Source organism: Mytilus edulis, chromosome 2 (genome assembly GCF_963676685.1).
Source record: "Mytilus edulis chromosome 2, xbMytEdul2.2, whole genome shotgun sequence".
In the NCBI taxonomy this organism is placed as follows: domain Eukaryota; kingdom Metazoa; phylum Mollusca; class Bivalvia; order Mytilida; family Mytilidae; genus Mytilus; species Mytilus edulis.
Window position 1 is genome coordinate 92,576,281 of NC_092345.1, and position 20,047 is coordinate 92,596,327.

Sequence of the window (20,047 nt, forward strand, 5' to 3'; positions counted from 1 at the left end):
TATGAAATTTAAACACAAGGTTTATGACCATAAAAGGAAGGTTGGTATTGATTTTGGGAGTTTTGGTCCCAACAGAATAAGGGGCCCAAAGGGTCCAAAATTAAACTTTGTTTGATTTCATCAAAATTGAATAATTGGGGTTCTTTGATATGCCGAATCTAACTGTCATGACTGTGTATGTAGATTCTTAACTTTTGGTCCCGTTTTTTAATTGGTCTACATTAAGGTCCAAAGGGTCCAAAATTAAACTTAGTTTGATTTTGACAAAAAATGAATCAGTTAGGTTCTTTGATATGCTGAATCTAAAAATGTACTTAGATTCTTGATTATTGGCCCAGTTTTCAAGTTGGTCCAAATCGGGGTCCAAAATTAAACTTTGTTTGATTTCACCAAAAATTGAATAAATGGGGTTCTTTGATATACCAAATCTAACTGTGTATGTAGATTCTTCATTTTTGGTCCTGTTATGATGTATTTAAATGAGTAGTTATTGTTGCAAACTCCATTAGAAATTTTAATTGAGATTAGTTTTGGAATAAGGGAAAGGGGGATGTGATTAAAAAAATTGGGTTCAATTTTTCTCATTTGAAATTTCATAAATAAAAAAGAAAATTTCTTCAAACATTTTTTTGAGCATTTTGAGAGGATTAATATTCAACAGCATAGTGAATTGCTCTAAGAGAAAACAAAAATTTTAAGTTCATTAGAACACATTCATTCTGTGTCAGAAACCTATGCTGTGTCAACTATTTAATCACAATCCAAATTTAGAGCTGAATCCAGCTTGAATGTTGTGTCCATACTTGCCCCAACTGTTCAGGGTTCAACCTCTGCGGTCGTATAAAGCTACGCCCTGCGGAGCATCTGGTTTATTTGGTTGGGTTGTTGTCTCTTTGACACATTCCCCATTTCCATTCTCAATTTTATTAGCCACTTCTAGATTTATTGATATCTAATTTCTTTTTAGCATGCTGTTTGTTTTCTGTTTTGAACTGTTTAACATTATTGGTTTTGTTTCATTGTTTTGTCGGCTTCCACTTGAATATCTTCCTTCATAATTTTTATTGTTGCACAGAGTTTTTATAAGAATAATGTTAGCCTATCTAATTGACCTTTGAGGTACACACATTGTAACACCTTTTATGAAATGATATAAATAAATCATTGGAAAGGTAACATAATTGCTTACAGAAAATTATTATATTTCACCTTTGGTTGAGGATTATACCTGTATTTGAACTGATATTTATGTGTCAATATTTGATATTGATAAAGATAATAAACAAAATGATTTAATGGATCAGACTAAATTTGTTATGTAAATAAAGACTTGGAGTGACATTATTGAGATATTATAGTAGTGTTATGAATATAACTATTTGTTAAATTGCTGTTTGAGCAGTATTTTGTACACAAATTTTAAAGCTGGAAGGTAAAAATTTCAATAATTTGTCATTCCATCAAATGAACATACAATGTTTTATTTATGAATAAAATACTAATTGTATACAATATTAGGTATAAATGATTTTGTGCTAGTCAGTGTATCCTCATATCATTTTTGGCTTGTCTGTGATGGCTCTGGCGTCAACAATTGTTATGTTTTCTGCTAATGTTTGTACGAAAGGAACTACTTACCATGCTTTCAATGGACAATGATTTCATTTAAGTTGCATTGATTTCAGTACATCACAGTTTGTTAACTAGTACGAGGCTGTACCAACAAGTTGGTCCAGCAACTTTGAATTAATTAGCAATGTTGCTGTCCATCAGATTGTCTTTTTCTGAATTTTATGCCTACAGACAAGACATTTCTCTGTGTCAACTTGATATTGGGTTTTTTCTCTTGTTTACGGTATCTTTAAACTTAGCTCAAATTATTCATCATGTGATTTTCTATTTGAAGATAATTAAGATTTTATTTGTAACTACTATACTTTTATTGATACACATTTGCTAACCAATGTGTCACCTTGCAGATTTGTTGCAATTTATTTAACATTTGGCTAGACATATCTCTTTGTCAACACAGTTTATTATTTGTACTTTTTTATGCCAAATTTATGGGCATTATGTTTTCTACTTTGTGCGCTCGTTTGTTCATTTGTCCATCTGTCCATTCTTTTGTAAGACCATTCGTTTGTAAGACCATCCGTTTGTCTGTCCCTCTTCAGGTTTAAGTTTTTGGTCAAGGTAGTTTTTGATGAAGTTGAAGTCCTATCAACTTGACACTTAGTACACATATTCCTTATTCTATGATCTTTTTAATTTGAATGCCAAATTAGAGTGTTGACCCCATTTCAGGGTCCACTGAACATCAGGATGCTACAGGTTTAATAAAAGGTACCTTTTTCTATAATTTCTTGAATTATGCCAGCTATGATATCAACTAGAAAATGATGAGTTTGTTTATCAAGTCCTGTTTGTCAATATTAGTAAATAAATGCTGTAATTTATTTAATTTGTACAGGTAAGTACTGTAATTATCAAACTATTTAGATTTATTTGGTTTCCTGGTTTCTCTTAAAAGAGGGATTAAGTGGAATTTAAATGCTACAAAAATAGTTTGCCTTGTATATATTGATTTTATAACCTCTATGTAAACTGTGTCTAACATATAAATTAATATATAAGAGGTACCAGAAGAAAAGTTCGCTTAATTCTCACGACCCTTAAATCCCCTCAAATTTTGGGATAGCATATATGATCCATATTTGTTTACATGTTTTTTCATTAAACGCTCATTAGGAGGGAGCGCGATTAACAGATTAAGTTCTGTATGTCGTTTTGTCTCATAAAATATTTGACACATTTTTCTTAGGAGCAACAGATCAAAGCATCCTAAAATTGGGAATCATACTTCATGTCAAGCTTTACTAAACCCCTTATGGGAGGGATTGTGCTTTTTTTCAAATCTTTCAATCTGTTTAATTGAGGTCAGGAGCTGACAGGTCAGTAAATGCTCTTTCTTACTTTATGTTTACTGTGTGTATTGCTGTTTGTTTATTCAACATTGGCTAGAGGTATAGGGGATGGTTGAGATCTCTGCATTTTTGCACCTGTCCCAAGTCAGGAACCTCTGGCCTTTGTTAGTTTTGAATGTTTGTTTTTTTATTTCAGTTCATTTATTTACTTTGGAGTTTAGTGTGATGTCTATTTTTGCTGGAACACATTTTCATTTAGGGCTAGCTGAAGCCCACCTGTGGATGCAGTATTTTCTCACTGTGAAGAGTCCCAATTAGTGGATAGTGTCTGTTTTCTGCTCAGTGGTTGGGTTGATGTCTCTAAGACCATTTCATGTTTCCATTTTCTATTTTATTTATAACATGTGATGCATTTTCAGATTCTACTTTCATCACATTCCATTTGTAAGCAATAGCTGACAGTTCTACTTGTTCCTGTTTGTATTTTCTTACATATGTTACTTTCTCAATAATATGTATATATATATACACCCTGAATATGCATGAAATATTTGCCCCTGAACATAAAGGAAACAGCAATTAGTCTACTTTGTAATAAACTTGTTTACTGTAAAAAGAAATTGGTCAATTAATGATTTTACTTTGATGTGTGCTGACCATCAAGATGTGGCTGTTTTAAATCTTTCTAATTGATATGCTCAGTTTGCTTGTGGCGTTTTAGACAAAAGCTGCAAACTTCAAAGATAGATTTCAGCATTGGATCTTTTACTATTAGAGAATCAATGTTCCTGAATTATTAAAAGTAGCAAAATTAATGGTTTTCAGTTCAGGTATAGTTTTCTTCTTATTAAATCTATTTTATTTCCAAGTAATCATACAATATAAAATGTAGTATGACCTAAAATGTAGAGCAAGTAACATACTGGTACTCTTTTTGGTTATCATATCATATGTGTTTTGTTCATATGAAATGTTTTAAATGATTTGTCACATTGAATGTTTCTTTCTATTGTCTGTTATTTTATGTGTTACTCATTTTTTTTTATCTGGACTTACTAGCAGTAGAGGTGATCATAGGCGGATCCAGGGGGCCCCCCCTTTCATGGGAAAAATTTGGTTGCTTATATAGGGAATCACTGAAGCGTGACTGGAGCGGGCCCCCCCTTAGGGCAGTCAGTGGGCCCCCCTTACAAGAAGTTCTGGATCCGCCACTGGTGATTGTGTTTTTCCTGTTCTGTGATCCATAAACACTTCAAAGATAAGTACCTCCAAATTTTGACTTACTGGTACTGCAATTTTGTGTGAACAAATAACTTAAATTTAGGCCATGTAGACTTTTCCACTAGAACATTTATTGGTTAATGTTCTGTGTTAGCTTTATTGACCTTGTGATTATAAGGAGTTTCTTCCCTTTATAAGGACATCTATTATTAAAACGATTTTGCTCTTTAGTTCTATTTTGTTTACATCAGCGTAGATCTATGCTTTGAGCAGTTTCATTAATGCACATGGGAAAAATCCATACTCCAGAAAATGACAGTTTTCCAGCGAAGGCACTCATTAGCTTGTAAGAACCATGTCCATTGATTAAAGTAAAGATCACCCAAATCCATTCTGACATGGAGGAAATCCATAAGAATTATAGAGTTATATGTTTCCATGGAAACCAATTTAGATAGAAGATTTTTTTTATCATGACCATGTCAAGATGACTGTGAAGTGAGTTTTAAGTGGTATTTTTTATTTGACACTTATAACAAGGAGATTATTTATGTATTGTGGTTCTTATTTTTTTCCATGACCTAATAAAGTCTAATTCAATAACTGCCATGATTTGGAAGCAAGTGTTTTGATTTTTTTTTTCTTCATATCTAGCCATTTGATAATGACTTTTTATTAAACATAAACTTCAGCCTCAGAGGGCAACCTAATAACACGAGTTTACCAAAATAAGGCATTTTGTCTTTTAAAATTGTAGGGGGGAGGGGGGGGGGGGGAAGGGGGAGTTCTTAATGTTTCAGCAACTGAATCGTTCCTAGTGATAAAGCATCGAATGACATCTTTGTGTAAATAAATTATAACTGGTGGAAAAGTATTTTTTTACCCAGGAAAGCACTACTTCATTATGTTTACTGGCATTTTGCTGTGCATTTACATAAGAAATTAAGGACTTGGTAGAAATAAAACTGATTTATAGATAATAAATTATTTGTAATTGTTTTTGCACATGATAACAAAACAAATCATAAAATTAGGCAGGTTTTGACAACAGGTAGCATTTATTTTTATGCCCCACCTACGATAGTAGAGGGGCATTATGTTTTCTGGTCTGTGCGTTCGTCCATCTATTCATTCGTTTGTCCGTCCGTCCGTCCGTCCGTCCTTCCGTCCGTCCATCTGTCCCGCTTCAGGTTAAAGTTTTTGGTCAAGGTTTAAACTTTTGACCCCAATTTCACAGTCTACTGAACATAGAAAATTAAAGTGCGAGTTTCAGGTTAAAGTTTTTGGTCAAGGTAGTTTTTGATGAAGTTGAAGTCCAATCAACTTGAAACTTAGTACACATGTTCCCTATGATATTATCTTTCTAATTTTAATGCCTAATTATATTTTTTACCCAACATTGAACATGGAAAATGATAGTGCGAGTGGGGCATCTGTGTACTTTGGACACATTCTTGTTTGTACTAGAAATTGTCTAATGTTATCTTGAAGGTTGTAATTTCTTGAAAACCGTAATAGAAAAAAACATTCTAGATTGCAAATGTACAGATCTACGAAGTATTTTCCCTTTTGCACAAAATTAGGGGGAGTTACTTAAGTTTATAATGGAATTTTTGACCAGTTCATCATGTTTGGTCTACTAACTTATTTATAACATATTTTACAGATGTTTAGAAACTGTTTGATTGATTGTGTTATGTCCAGCGGCAAATATTTCATGCATTTATACATCCACACAGCCAAACTGATCCCCCACTTAGACAAGAGTTTTACTGTCTGTCAGAAGAAGACCAAAGTGAATTTCGTAGATATTTATTTTTTCTCTTCATATTTTATTATGTAGCTTAATAATGGCATATTACTCCCAGATGGGACAGTCAAGCTCCTAAGATGTATACAATTATAAGGCATATTTCTATAAAATGGGCCATTTAGGCTCCAAGGAGCCTATTTTATTCATTCTTAGTATTTCATTCACAGATATTAATGTTGTATTTCTTCATAATAATTAGGTGTCCCAGAATATTAACAATGGACATTAAAAGGTGTCCATGTGTTGTATTAATGGATATAACTGTAAAGGGATAGATAATTTCTTCTAACTCCTTGTTACACTCTCGTTACACTGCTTTGATGTCTTTATGGATGTTCTCTTGTCATTTGTCTATAGCTGTGGTATTTTGATAGGAATTATTATCTGTATGATTCTGTAGTATGTAAAGATAAAAATGTGTGATTCATACAACACCTGGTAGACTTGTGAAAGATTTCTGTCTTCCAGATGTGCTGCACTTACATGCTGTAGGCAGATAATTGTTCACAAGAAGATGGATTGAAGTCTGATTTTTTTGCAAAATGCATATTTATCTCCCCTGCTAATCAAACACAGATTTAGTTCTTTAGGATCAATTTCTTATTCCTCAGTCAGATTAATTGACTTCATTATAAATAATTTAATTACCTCAGGAAACTTTGATTGGTGATCTGCATAAAGAACTTATTTTTTAGCAACAATGTAATTGATTTCTTGAAATCTTTTTTTTTAGCCTAGTGGTCATATTAGGACCACCAAGAATACAAATCTGGTGGTCTGAGTAAAAGTTTGGGGGTCCTGTTTTTGCATTAAAATATTTGCTACCTATTATTTCTACAGGTTTATGAGATATCAAATTGTGAACTTATTATATGGCGCAATATCAAATATTGATATACAGTGTAATTAATTAGGAGCTATACTTAAATACCAGAGAGTATATAAAAAACAACCAAAAGTACATCTCAAACTTACATTTTAGTCTACATGTACCTACCTGATTTTTGGTGATCAGGACAAACAAGACATCCAGTTTGCAGTAACATGGATGAAACGCAGATCTTATTGTTTATCTGCTTCACATTTTATATAGTAACTAAAATTTGCTGTTGCAGAATCTCAAAAAACGAAATTCCGACATTTTTATGCCCCATTTATGGGCATTATGTTTTCTGGTCTTTGCGTCCGTTTGTCCGCTTCGGGTTCAAGTTTTTGGTCGAGGTAGTTTTTGATGAAGTTGAAGTCTAATCAACTTGAAACTTATATTAGTACACATGTTCACTATGATATGATCTTTCTAATTTTAATGCCAAATTATAGTTTTTACACCATTTTTGCGGTCCAGTGAACATAGAAAATGATAGTGCGATTGGGGATTCATGTACTAGGGACACATTCTTGTTATTTGAATATTAACCCTTTTAACTGAAACTTCCCCTTTAGTTTTTATAATTTCACTTTTGTCCCTCAAAATTATACCTTTACTTTAAAAAAAATATATTTTCATAGGATTTATCTGATCACTCAAGTTGTCAAGAAATCTGTTAAATTTGATGATCCACCCCAGACATTGAGTGCACCAGCCACAAGGCATTTAGTGGTTACCATGTCCTTCCCTTATGCAGTCTTATTATATAATAATCCATCAGAAATTTTTATTATTTTTTATGTGTATTGATGGGAAACAAATTTCATTTTTAGTTTCATTTCAGATTACTTATTTTACATGGTATTGATTGCGATCAATCGATAGAATCTGTGTTATGGAAATTTGTTCATAATAAGCAGAATTTACAAAAGTAGAGGGGGAATTATAATTTTCGGTCTGTCCTTCAGTTAGTCATTCTTTCAATACTGTTTGAGTGAAAGTTTTGGTTGAAATTTTGACTAAGCATTCATGGTTCACTGAACATGAAAATGTGATAGCGGGAGCATGATCTCCTATGGAAACTATTCTTGTTTGTACTAAACTTTTGGATGTTTAACACAATAGTTGGAGTTGGGCCCGGTTGGTATGAATATATTTTGGTTTTCTTATTTGCCATTCAAGGAACTTTCTCTAAAACTTGGCATCTTTCAGATTGGTTACAATAGCTTATTATTTGTGTAAAATGGTAGTTTTGTTTTAGAAGACAGATGAAGGTTGTAAATTTGTGAAAAACATTACTCAGCTGTTCTGGTATGTTTGGTAATAAAGTTTGGGAGGAGGATTATATAATTCTTACTTGCTTATCTCCACCTGACCTATTATTGTCATAATAATACTGTAGTGTTATGTAATCGAGATAAAAACAATAAATTTACTGAAGAATTTATAATGAACCTTTTGTTAAAGAATATGAGCAGGCAGCAAGTGATGTAAATAGAAAAATGAAAAGCAAGTGCACTCTAAAAATGAAATAAACGAGAAAAGTACTGATAAAAAATAATACAGTTATCAATTGTTCATTGACCTTAGTGAGTGTAGATATAACCAGAAGGTATCTTTGTAATTACAATTCATTCCCCTTGGTTTATTAAATATTGTAATGAAAGAGGTTTGTTTGGTTGATTTGGCTTACCCTGTTGTTATCCTCATTTATGAAATGGCTCATAAAAAACAAATTTATCTGTCCATGGTTCAGTAAGAACTATCAATGAAAAACATCAAAAGATTGTGTATTACCTAACGTAAGTAATAGACACATGGATATATTATGTCTTCTCTACACAATAATAAAGGTAATATTGCTTCACTTTTTAAATACTTTTATCTCAATTTAGTTTTCTGTAAAAGTATGTCAATGATTATCTTGAGAAAGTCAAATCTTAAGAATAGGATTTCAAATTATTTGTTTCTTATTTGTGCATTTTTTTTAGTAGCTCTGTTTAAGATATTAACATCTCCATGGAGTTGTTTTTAATGATCCATTGAAGACTCTCCAGTTTACCTTATTATTAATATTTTTTTTACAAGCACATCTGTATTTACAGGTATAGCAAGGTTACCTAAAGCCTTTGTCATGAATATGTATGCACATCACACTTATAAACTTGGTGCAGACTTATGTATCATAATATTAATGTTCTTTATAATTATACATTGGGAATCTCCTGGTATCAATATATAAATAGATAAATAAAAGTTTGTCCTGCCCATTTGTCATCAAGACGTAAGATGATTGACAGTTTGTTGTTTCCCTCAGGTGTAAGGATCAGCAAGATAATCTTAATTGTAAAGTTTATGATGTGTACTTGTGATTACAGGTGTGATACCTTTAGTAGGATTAGTGGATTATCTTTGACCTTTGACAAAAATGCAGAAAAGGTCAATTTCGGTCAAAATTAGTATGTTATTGGTGGTGTTGATGGATTGATAGTTGTGTTGATACTTTTTGTCTGTCACCAGATTAGAACATATATCCCTATAATATGACCCCTGTTTGATACTTCAATATAATCTATTTATGAAAATCAGTATGCCATTCTGTGGATATAAGTTTGGAGGTGTTATTCACATTCAAGGAAAGAGATGTTAACCTTGAAACACAACTAGGATGACAGGTAAACATTCTCATATAGTATTTACTCTTATGTAATCAACTTAGAGTACTATTACGTTAATATTATAGTCTTCTTACAATTCATGAAATATAAGAAACAGATACTTTTAACCTGAAAGAGGAACAGTTTACCTTTTAAATAGTTATAATAATTTTGTAATTGATCTACTATTTACTCTTTATTGAAAAGAAAATTGGACAAATTTTACCACCCCTGTAACATGCCACCCTATCTTTATCAATGTAATTAATTCTTCAATTTTAATTAAACTATATTTAAATATTTGCTTGAAGTAAATATATAGATAATGAGTTAACTCCCTTTCGGCACATATTTTAGTAAATATAAGTAGGAGCATAATTAGATTTTCTAGCCATTCTAATTGATTTTAAAAGGAATATCCCAAATTAGGAAGTATTTTCACTCAATCTTTTTGTCTGTTTGTTACATTATTATACAATTTATTACAAGTCTTGATTCATAAATATGTCAAATTTCTATCACACAGTAATTTCACTGTCAGTTTATTTCTTGCTTCTTACTAGAGCTGACAACTAGTGACAACAATGATTGGCCATAAAAATTGTCTGAGGATTTCTCATCTTTTTTTATGAATTCTGGTTGATTAAATAAGCAAAAGATTGAAATCTCCTTTTTGTTCTCTAGAAATGGAAACGTGCATTAATGTTTTAAAACACTTGTTTGAATCCTGTTCAATAGGAAATGAATGTGGTTAAATTTAACAAAATTAGGATTGGTGCATGTTGACAAAGTCTTCAATAAAATAAAAAGGATGGGGTCTCAGAACTGAAATTTACACTATTAAGTCTTTGAATTGGTGTAGATGTTGTACAATGCAAATCTAAGACTAAGAAAATATGAAAGGTCAATATTGAAATATTATATATTCAGAAATTATTGCAATGTTTTTATCAATGTAAAAATTTGTGACGTGATAAAATGTATTTCTCATTTTATAGGTGAGGCAATCTTGAAGTTGTTTTAATAATAGGTACAAATTATTTTCATTTGTATGAGCAGGATTAAACTCATTGTTTTCTTTAATGGGGAGAGTTGATTGAATGTGGATAGGTCACGGAGATGAGCTAATAGTGGGTCAAATTTTTACTGTTTAATTTAGTGGGTACATAGTGTATACAATTACTTTTCCATTGTTTATTGAGGCAATATTTGTAGGACTTGTTTCAGCAGAATTGAACTCATTGTTTTCTTCAATTGGGAGATGGTTGAAAGTTTGGTTTGGTAGGTGGGAGATAAGTTGGCAGTGGGGCAAGCTGTTACTTGGTTAAGGAATTACTCAAAATACATTTACAAACCAACCTTTGGACCTGAAACACTACTCATAAAGACATTTATTAAAGTTGTCATAGATAAGTGTGGTATTCATAATTTGTATGCCCCATCTACCGTAGAAGGGATGCATTATGTTTTCTGGTTTTTGCCTCAGAAAGTCTGATCTCACAGGCCATTTGTCAACCCCTAATATTTTGATTGAGTAGTTTACAATGCATTTTTTGTCACATTAACTTGAAATTTAAGATGAATTTATTCCACAGGTCGGTCACTGAACGTGGAAATGCCATAGAGATTAGAACATTCTGAGGGTAAAAATGTTGTTACATTTCTACCATGAAGTCAACTAGAAACTGAGTACACATGTTTATTTATATTACTGTCTTCATCTCAATAATGCATGTGTTTACCAGCCCTTAATGACTGTCTGAATGTAGGTGGCTGTCAGCCTTTATCTCAATAGTTCATGTGTTTACCAGCCCTTACTGACTGTCTGTATGTAGGTGGCTGTCAGCCAGTATGATGGGGATAAAAAAAGGATATAAGGATTTGAGTATCAATAAATGTATATTCAACAACAATATTCCGCAATTATTTTTCAGATTACACTGCTAGAAAGATATATGGTAGTGCTGAGAATGTAAAGGGGAACAATTATGAAGATCTGGATAGTTTCTGGGATGTTTCTATGACTGGTATTCATGTCCGCAGTAAGTCACAACCAAGGTCTGCACCGGGATCTAATTCTCTGCAGAGGAAAGTTCAGCAGCCAGAGAAACAAGTGCCTAGGAGACATACTCTTGGAGGATCAGCCTTCCGACCTCCAGAGGATGTTCCAGTCAATGTTAATGGTAATGAAGTGAGTATACTCAGATGTGCCATAGTGGCAGGTACTGCACTATTGTTTACCATTGAATTTTTCAGGTTTCATACATGCCAATATTGAACAAAGTCGTAATGGTATGTTTATATCAAAAGTTTTAAAGCAACTTAATTTTCCATTTGTTGTGTGCAGATAAACCAGTTAACAATTAAATATCCAAGGGGAATGGAAGAGCATAGTAATATTTTAGAACACTGTTAAAATGGTTGGCATATTATTATGTAGTTGTGATATTTATTTTGACCCTCCTCCCCTGCTGTTGATGTATTGAATGTTTTCTATTGTAACATTGTATTGTAACAATCAGGTGTCCTTTAAACATATTTATATTGTGTCCAAACAGAAATCATTTATTGATTGTGATGAAGATGTGTGTTTTATTGATCTCCTAGTGATATATACATTGATTAATTACTAAGACTTTTACTTCGAAGCTTAGACCTAATTCTACATTGAACAACAGATACAACATTGATCAGTGAAATAAAGTAAGATGTCAGTGGACTACAGTCATAGCCAGAATTAAATGGAAGTAGAATTTTTCAAGTACAGGTCATTTTTGAGTAATTTTCATTGAAAATTATAGACTGATATTGCATATCCCTCATTGAAGGAATATATGTTCCAGAAGAACAACTATTAGTTTACAATTCTACAACTACAATGACATCCTACTATGGAGTGTAGATTGTAACCTCTATTTTTTATGACTCCTAATATGATATATGACTGACACATATTTCAATGATGTCTGACACAGTCATCTTTATTAACTTAAGATAATTTGTTCATGCTTTGGTACTTTGCTTTCTACTGAATTTGATATCATTTTAGCTGGTTTTCGCTTAGTGCCATCAATTGAAATCTGTCGGGCTATTTCCAAACTTATAAAAATGATATTTAGTATGACTATTTAGCATTACCATTTGTGAGTTAACTCCCCAATTCGTGATTACTTAAGTACAGCTACATAGACTATAACTGTGGGTATCCTTACTGTAACAGCATACTAATATATCCTCTACCCTATATCCTGTTTTATATATATACTATTGCACAATAATTGTCTAACATTGTTTAAATTAATATATGCCTAGGACTGATTTAAATTTTTATCAATTTTTACTTTGTCAAAGGGATTGAAGGAGATGCATTTTACAAAAAAGTCGTAAAAACTTTTTATATGGAAGAGGAAGTAATGTAAAATAACAGTATGTATATAAGATAGATATGACTGTTTAATGAGTCTGTATCTTACCACGCTTATGAAAGATTATTTGATTTATTCTTGAGCATACAGATTTGATTTATTGTTCAGCGTACATGTCTTTATCCAGTTTACTCCACTTACATCAGTGATTACTCCTCCATTCTTTTGTAATTTATTGATCTTCAGAATCATACACAAACACATGAATAAGACATTTATCTCTACTATACATGTATATATATGTAAACATAAAAATGTTACGTGACCGCATGTTGACTTTGAACATGTTTTGTGAAGGGCTTCTTTACAATTTATTTTGCTAATGAATATATTGTGTGTTGTCTGACATTTTGACAAGATAGCATATTGTCTCATGGATTTATGATGTTCAAATTGATTATAATCTAAAAGCAGTAAGTTGTCCAATTTGCATCTTATATTTTCTTAAGTTTTGGGAAATACTATTAACTGCAATTAATTGTCTGCTAATATAATGTTCAATAACAAATAATATAGCAGAAGAATATATTTTCAATTTTATTGTATGTACAATGGTGTCATTGAAGAAGAAAAAAACGTTTTGACATGCTTTGCAAAATTTGCATGTTGACAAAAATTATTTCCTTACCATGTTCATTGTGGTGATAAACCATAAGCATAAAATTTTGAACATGGGTGTTTGGATCTCACACCCTTAGCTAGGAAAAAGGTGTGTGTGTGTGTGTTTTGGGGGGGGGGGGGGGGGGGGGGTCAATGGATCTTTTACTTGGAATGAGAAACAAGTATATATAATCTATTTTGACTACCTAGAATATCAATTGATATTAGACTAGTATATGTTGTGGAATCCTTGTTTTTGTATACACTTGCCCCATTTCAAAGTTTTGTAATTATTTTGGTGCATACTTCCAGCCAAGATTTATCAAGTTAGTATCTATAAGTTATAGACATGATAGAATTAAACAGTCTGTAGAGTATAAAGGTGATATGTTCCTACTCAGTTTCTAGTTAAATAGGTTTTGATAACAGAAGTTGGGGCTGTAATTACTTTTTAATTGGAACTGTATTGGTATGATATACATTACTGTTGCATCATTGTCTAATGGTGTCAGTTATAAATGTTATGTACCAGTATATTTAATTAAAACAGGTAGTATTGTAATTATCTTTGGGTAGTTGATCTCACTGATGTAAAATAGTAGCAAGTAATAGTGTTACATCATTTTGTAATTGTTTGTAATAGCATGAATAATATTATGAATACATCTAAGATAATATAGGCTACTAAAGAAAACATATTTAACTGATGTAGAAGTTAGCATGTCACTTTGTGTTCCCTTCTTCTCTTGTAACAAGTACCACCTAAAGGGAAATAATAGAATATAAAGTTCTTCATCAATAGTATAAAAAAGTACCTATTACAAATTGAAAAGTTACATTCTTATATAGAAAATGAAATCACAGGAAGTATCAAATAATAAGTTGTTTTCAGTCTTATTATGTATACATTTGTACTATAAAACATATATAAATGTTTTTGATCAAATGTGGCTCATTGTGTTTCGTGCTATCTTGAATCAAAATATGATTAGTCCTTCCATCAATAAGTGAGGAAACACCAAAAAAAAAATGTATCTGTTTCCATTCTTCACCATGAAAGTGTTTTTGATGCTAGCTTTACAAACAAAAGTTTGAGTGATGATATTTATATATATGTGTATATAGATTATAGGTTTTGTCTGTTCCAATAGTCAGGAGCCTGTAATTCAATGGTTGTTATTTGTTGCTGAGTTAGTCATATATGTTTTTAATTCATTTTTTTGTACATTAATTAGGCCATTAGTTTTCTTGTTTGAATTGTTTTACATTTGTCATATCTTGGCCTTTTATGGCTGACTATGCAGTATGGGCTTTGTTCATTGTTGAAGGCTGTACAGTGACTTATGGCTGTAAATGTCTTTGTCATTTGGTCTCTTGTGAATAGCTCATCTTACTTTTCATATATAGAGTATATAATCTGAGTGATTGTTGTGGACAGTCAACTAGGAATTGATAGTAAATAGTAAATACATGTTAATTTTTTGAATGTAACACACAGACAAATTAAAAAATAATTGCAAGTAAAAGAATTTTGGAAAAAGGGGGAGGGTTAAAACAATCTTCCTGTTCCAAAGTACCTATGGTAAGATCCCAGATAGGGGACAGTGTAATTGCACACATAGCTCAATTTACCCAATCCCCTAGATATGATGGTTAATTGTCTTGTGATGAAATAAATGCCTGTTAAATGTTTATAACCAAATGGTATGTCTTTGTCATGAATGGTCAGGTTGGTTATCTCCCCTGAATTTCTTTAGACCGAATATTTAATAAAATATGACAAATCAGATTGTATTTTTTATAAGAAGTTTGTACAATGAATTAAGATACCTTTTTCAAGGTTTTAAGTAAGTGTTAGATCAATTAATGTAATAATAATAATAAAGACTTTGTTAATACATTTTAAAATTTACACCATTGGAATATGGAAGATAAATCTAGAGTTTGAAGAAATTGAAACATATATGCATCTCTCTATCTATTATAGTTTTATTTATGTATGATATCATGAACACTTTAAGTGTTCATATAATATAGAAACAATGGCCCCAATTTACACATATCCTGAAATCTGTCAACCAACATTTTTCAAATGTGATTAGTACTAACAGATTTATAAATATGTCTAACCCTAATGTGAACTGGCCAATCATTTCACTACTATAATATATCAGTTATTTCCATCAAATGATTTCTTTTCTTATTTACTTCAATTATCTAGAAGTCTATAATAGAAAGACTTAAATTATAAAATTATAGACAGAAAATAGTGACCAGCAATACAAGATCTTCATACTAAAAATGTATTTGACAATATTTGCCTAGAATTTTGAAACTATTATAGATGAGGGAGAGGACAGGGGTAAGGGAGACAGGGAGAAAGGGGGTAGGCGAAAGGAGAAAGGAGAAAGGGGGTATGAGAAAGGAGAGGAAGGCTGGGAGAAAGGAGAAAAAATAAAATATCTCTCCTTTTAAAAAATTTCTAATATTTCAAGAAAAAATATCCCAAAAGGAGATGTTTTATTCCAATGGGAGAAAGGAGAACTGGGGTAGGAGAAAGGAGAAGAGGGGTGGGAGAAGGGAGAAGGGAGAAGGGTACCCCCCTGTCCCCCCCTCATAGATGGTATAGATGGACAGAAACTATATTTTACAGCAAAATGATCAGCTTTAAAAGACAAAAATTAGCAATTTTTCAAATGCTCAAGGATTTATAAACATGTGAGTTGAAACTTACAGTAGACATATATAACTTTTTTGGAGTTTTTTTTCAACATTTTTTGGTGAGTCTATGACATTTGTACCATAGGTGCTTGAGGACAGGATCCTGCTATGAGCTCCCATAGTCCGTCCCCCTTATTATCATAAATCTCAGATTTTAAAATATATATCACTTATTTGTACCATATAATTATATACTAATATACCATATTTTTACTCTAAATATGCATGTTTACTATCAACGTGAATCTCGACTATCGCTCTATAGTCGAGATTCACGTTGACAATAAACATAAAATTGAGAAAGGAAATGGTGAATATGTCAAAGCGACAACCACCCGACCATAGAGCAAACAACAGCCGAAGGCAACCAATGGGTCTTCAATGTAGCGAGCATTCCCGCACCCGTAGGTGTCCTTCAGCTGGCCCCTAAAATATGCATAATAGTACAGTGATAATGGACGTCATACTAAACTCCGAATTATACACAAGAAACTAAAATTTAAAATCATACAAGACTAACAAAGGCCAGAGGCTCCTGACTTGGGACAGGCGCAAAATTGCGGGGGGGTTAAACATGTTTATGAGATCTCAACCCTCCCCCTATACCTCTAGCCAATGTAGAAAAGTAAAACAATAACAATACGCACATTAAAATTCAGTTCAAGAGAAGTCCGAGTCTGATGTCAAAAGATGTAACAAAAGAAAATAAATAAAATGACAATAATACATAAATAACAACAGACTACTAGCAGTTAACTGACATGCCAGCTCCAGACCTCAATTAAACTGATTGAAAGATTATGTCTTCATCATATGAATATCAGGTACAATCCCTCCCGTTAGGGGTTTAGTATCATACTATCATAAAATATATGAGAAGAACATAACCCGTGTCATGCCAACAACTGTTTTTTTAGAAATAAATGTGTTTAGTTCCGATGCAAAGACCCTATCAGTGAATCAATGTTAAAGCCAAAATATGCAATCTTTAATGACCTGACAACAGTATCGTAACAGTAATGCATATTTAGAGTAAAATATTGGTATATTATACAAATATAGCCTTTTTATGCGGTCGATACAAGGATATATTGACCTGAAAGAAGTATATTGACTGAGGACGAAGTCCGAGGTCGATATACTTCTTTAGGTCGATATATCCTGTATTGACCTCATACAAAGGCTATATTTGTTATATTATTAATTTCAGACCATTATACATATTTGAATCAAAATCGTCATTTGATTTTGTTTGAAAGATATCATATTGTCTCCTTGACAATAACAACATATTAGTTGTTATTTATTTTTATTTTTTTGTTTGTTTGACATCTTATGTATTTGAAGATTTTTTTCGTCAAATAATCGATCACAGATATCATTTGTTTCAAAATGTTTAATATCCTGAAATTCATTACATGACGTCACAAAGTAAGTCGGTTTTTAAATATTCTAAAAATAACCGTGCAATATGCTTTTTGCCGGTCAATATGCTTTTTGCTATCCGCCATTTTCTCTCTACCTTCAAAAATATAGTTTAACATGTGACTATCTCTAAACGAATCAAATTTGTTAAAATATACGAATTAATAATATTAGTATATATATGGTACAAATAAGTGATATATATTAAAAAAGTCTGAGATTTATGATAATAAGGGGGACGGACTATGGGGGCTCATAGCAGGATCCTGTCCTCAAGCACCTATGATTTGTACTGCATATGTATAAATAATTTTAGCATTATCACATCTTATTTCCATGGAGATTGTATACTATCAAGATTAAAAACAAGTGAGAAATAACCCAACATTTGCATTGTGACAAGCACCCCAGCTTTAAATAATGTCCAGATAATTATGTACTATGAAAGTATTAGTGTTTATTAAAAAAATCATCAATGTATGTAGGTCCTTCTACCTATACAAAATGATTTCACAATGTTAATCCAAGATATATCTAAAACAGTGTGACTTATTGATCTGCAAACCTGATGATCTGGAACAGACCATCATCACCTGTCAGGTTTATTTCTCCATCCTTTCCAGCAGAAAATGACATCTGACCACTATTCCATTATCAGTATACAAAACACCAATCCTAATTAAGTGGAAAACTGTATTTTTCAAGGTTAGCTGGTAGTTGTGCCTGGAATAAGAATATTTTGTTTTTATTTGTGTGCAATATTGATATTGACCAATGACAGTCGGGATCTTATGAGGATATCTTTCTGCAATCTTCATGTTTATTGACCTTAAAATGAAAGTGTTGTGTGTTATATAATTCTAATTCTGATTAAATATTGGATTTCTGTGAATGGGAAAAGATTCATTATGACTATGGCTGATGGCTTATCTTCAAAGTTGTGATTTGCTGAGTTTACATGCAGATTTATGGTTCAACAATATTGGCAGTTTTCTTTACAATTGTTGATATGCATATTAATTGATATTTATTTGTACAGAAAAAAGAGGTGATTTATTTTAAGCTTACCTGTGTAGTTATTGATTTTTTGTTTGAATTATAGTCTTAGAAGTTTACATCATAAACATACACACTATTTTCTAAGATACTTTGACTCCCATTTGTTATATTTTATAAACATGAATATTTAATGTTTTTGCAATGATTTAAGATGAATAGGTTTTGAAAAATTTCAAGCTGGAAGACATAAAATTATAGACAAATTGCAGCATGTATCTAAATATTTCAACAGACATTGACTGTCATAATGTGGACATTTTATCTTTGACTTCAAGAGTTAGAACATTAGAATCACTGAATACTAACACAGGAAAAAGTATTTTATAATTGTATTTGATTGGGCTTTGATTTGACTGATTTGTGTGTCATATGGTCTTGGACTTTTGACCTAATTTTCAGGTTTCAGTGGACACTGGTTAAGTCTGTACAAGTAACTTCAAAAGTACAGCTATTTTTCCTTGTTGATTTGTTTTAAAAAGAATGTGTCTAGCCCAATGGTCTAGCCAGACATTTTATATGCACCTTGACATCAATGTCACTACCCTGGTGTAAGGTTAAAGTGTTGGATTAGGTAAATCTCCAGTTTCTGCTGATCTTGTTCAGATTAAGTTCTCAGATTCCAGTTGACAGTGTCCTCAATGTAAGAGTTCATTGTCGCATCAAATAATTCATATATTTAGCAGATATCTAAAACAAGATATTTTGGGCTTATTTCAGGACCAGTATTAAGGAACGTCTTTTTATACCCCCGCTTTAATTATACCCCCGCTTTAAAAAAGGGGGGGGGGGGGTATACTGTTTTACCTCTGTCTGTCAGTCCGTCCGTCAGTCCGTCCATCAGTCCGTCCGTCAGTCAGTCCGTCCGTCCCATGAAACTTTCGTCACATTTTTCTCAGGAACTACACATCCACCCTTTCTGTAATTTGGTATCAACATTTATATATGTCAGCCATACCGTGTGATGCGTTTTCAGATTCATCACTTGACAACTTCCTGTTTACTGAACACTTGTCTGATTTTACACATGATAGCCAAGTTGAAAATTTTCGTCACATTTTTCTCAGGAACTACAATACAAGGATTTCTGAAATTTGGTTTCAGGATTTATATAAGTCAGCTATACCGTGTGATGCGTTTTCAGATTCATCACTCGACAACTTCCTGTTTACCGAACACTTGTATGATTTTACACATGATAGCCAAGTTGAAAATTTTCGTCACATTTTTCTCAGGAACTACAATACAAGGATTTCTGAAATTTGGTTTCAGGATTTATATAAGTCAGCTATACTGTGCGATGCGTTTTCAGATTCATCACTCGACAACTTCCTGTT

General features: G+C 32.1%; 1 protein-coding gene and 1 long non-coding RNA gene across 9 annotated transcripts in view; one reads left to right on the forward strand and one right to left on the reverse strand.

Annotated features, from left to right (window-relative positions):
- Window positions 1-20,047, forward strand: part of LOC139513418 (coiled-coil domain-containing protein CG32809-like) — a 92,377-nt gene that overhangs the window by 24,119 nt on the left and 48,211 nt on the right. For 6 of the 8 annotated variants that reach the window (XM_071301866.1, XM_071301869.1, XM_071301867.1 and 3 more), the window contains exon 2: window positions 11,418-11,674. In XM_071301866.1, coding sequence (XP_071157967.1) covers window positions 11,418-11,674 — 257 coding nt within the window. Of the gene's footprint in view, window positions 1-9,155; window positions 9,502-11,417; window positions 11,675-13,185; window positions 13,322-20,047 lie in introns of those variants that run through there. The other 2 variants (XM_071301873.1, XM_071301874.1) reach the window with 2 other exon arrangements.
- On the reverse strand, window positions 14,128-18,382 carry LOC139513420 (uncharacterized). The gene is made up of 2 exons (XR_011662443.1): window positions 18,220-18,382; window positions 14,128-14,270 (listed from the first exon to the last, which is right to left on the reverse strand). It is a non-coding gene; the product is annotated as an uncharacterized lncRNA (long non-coding RNA).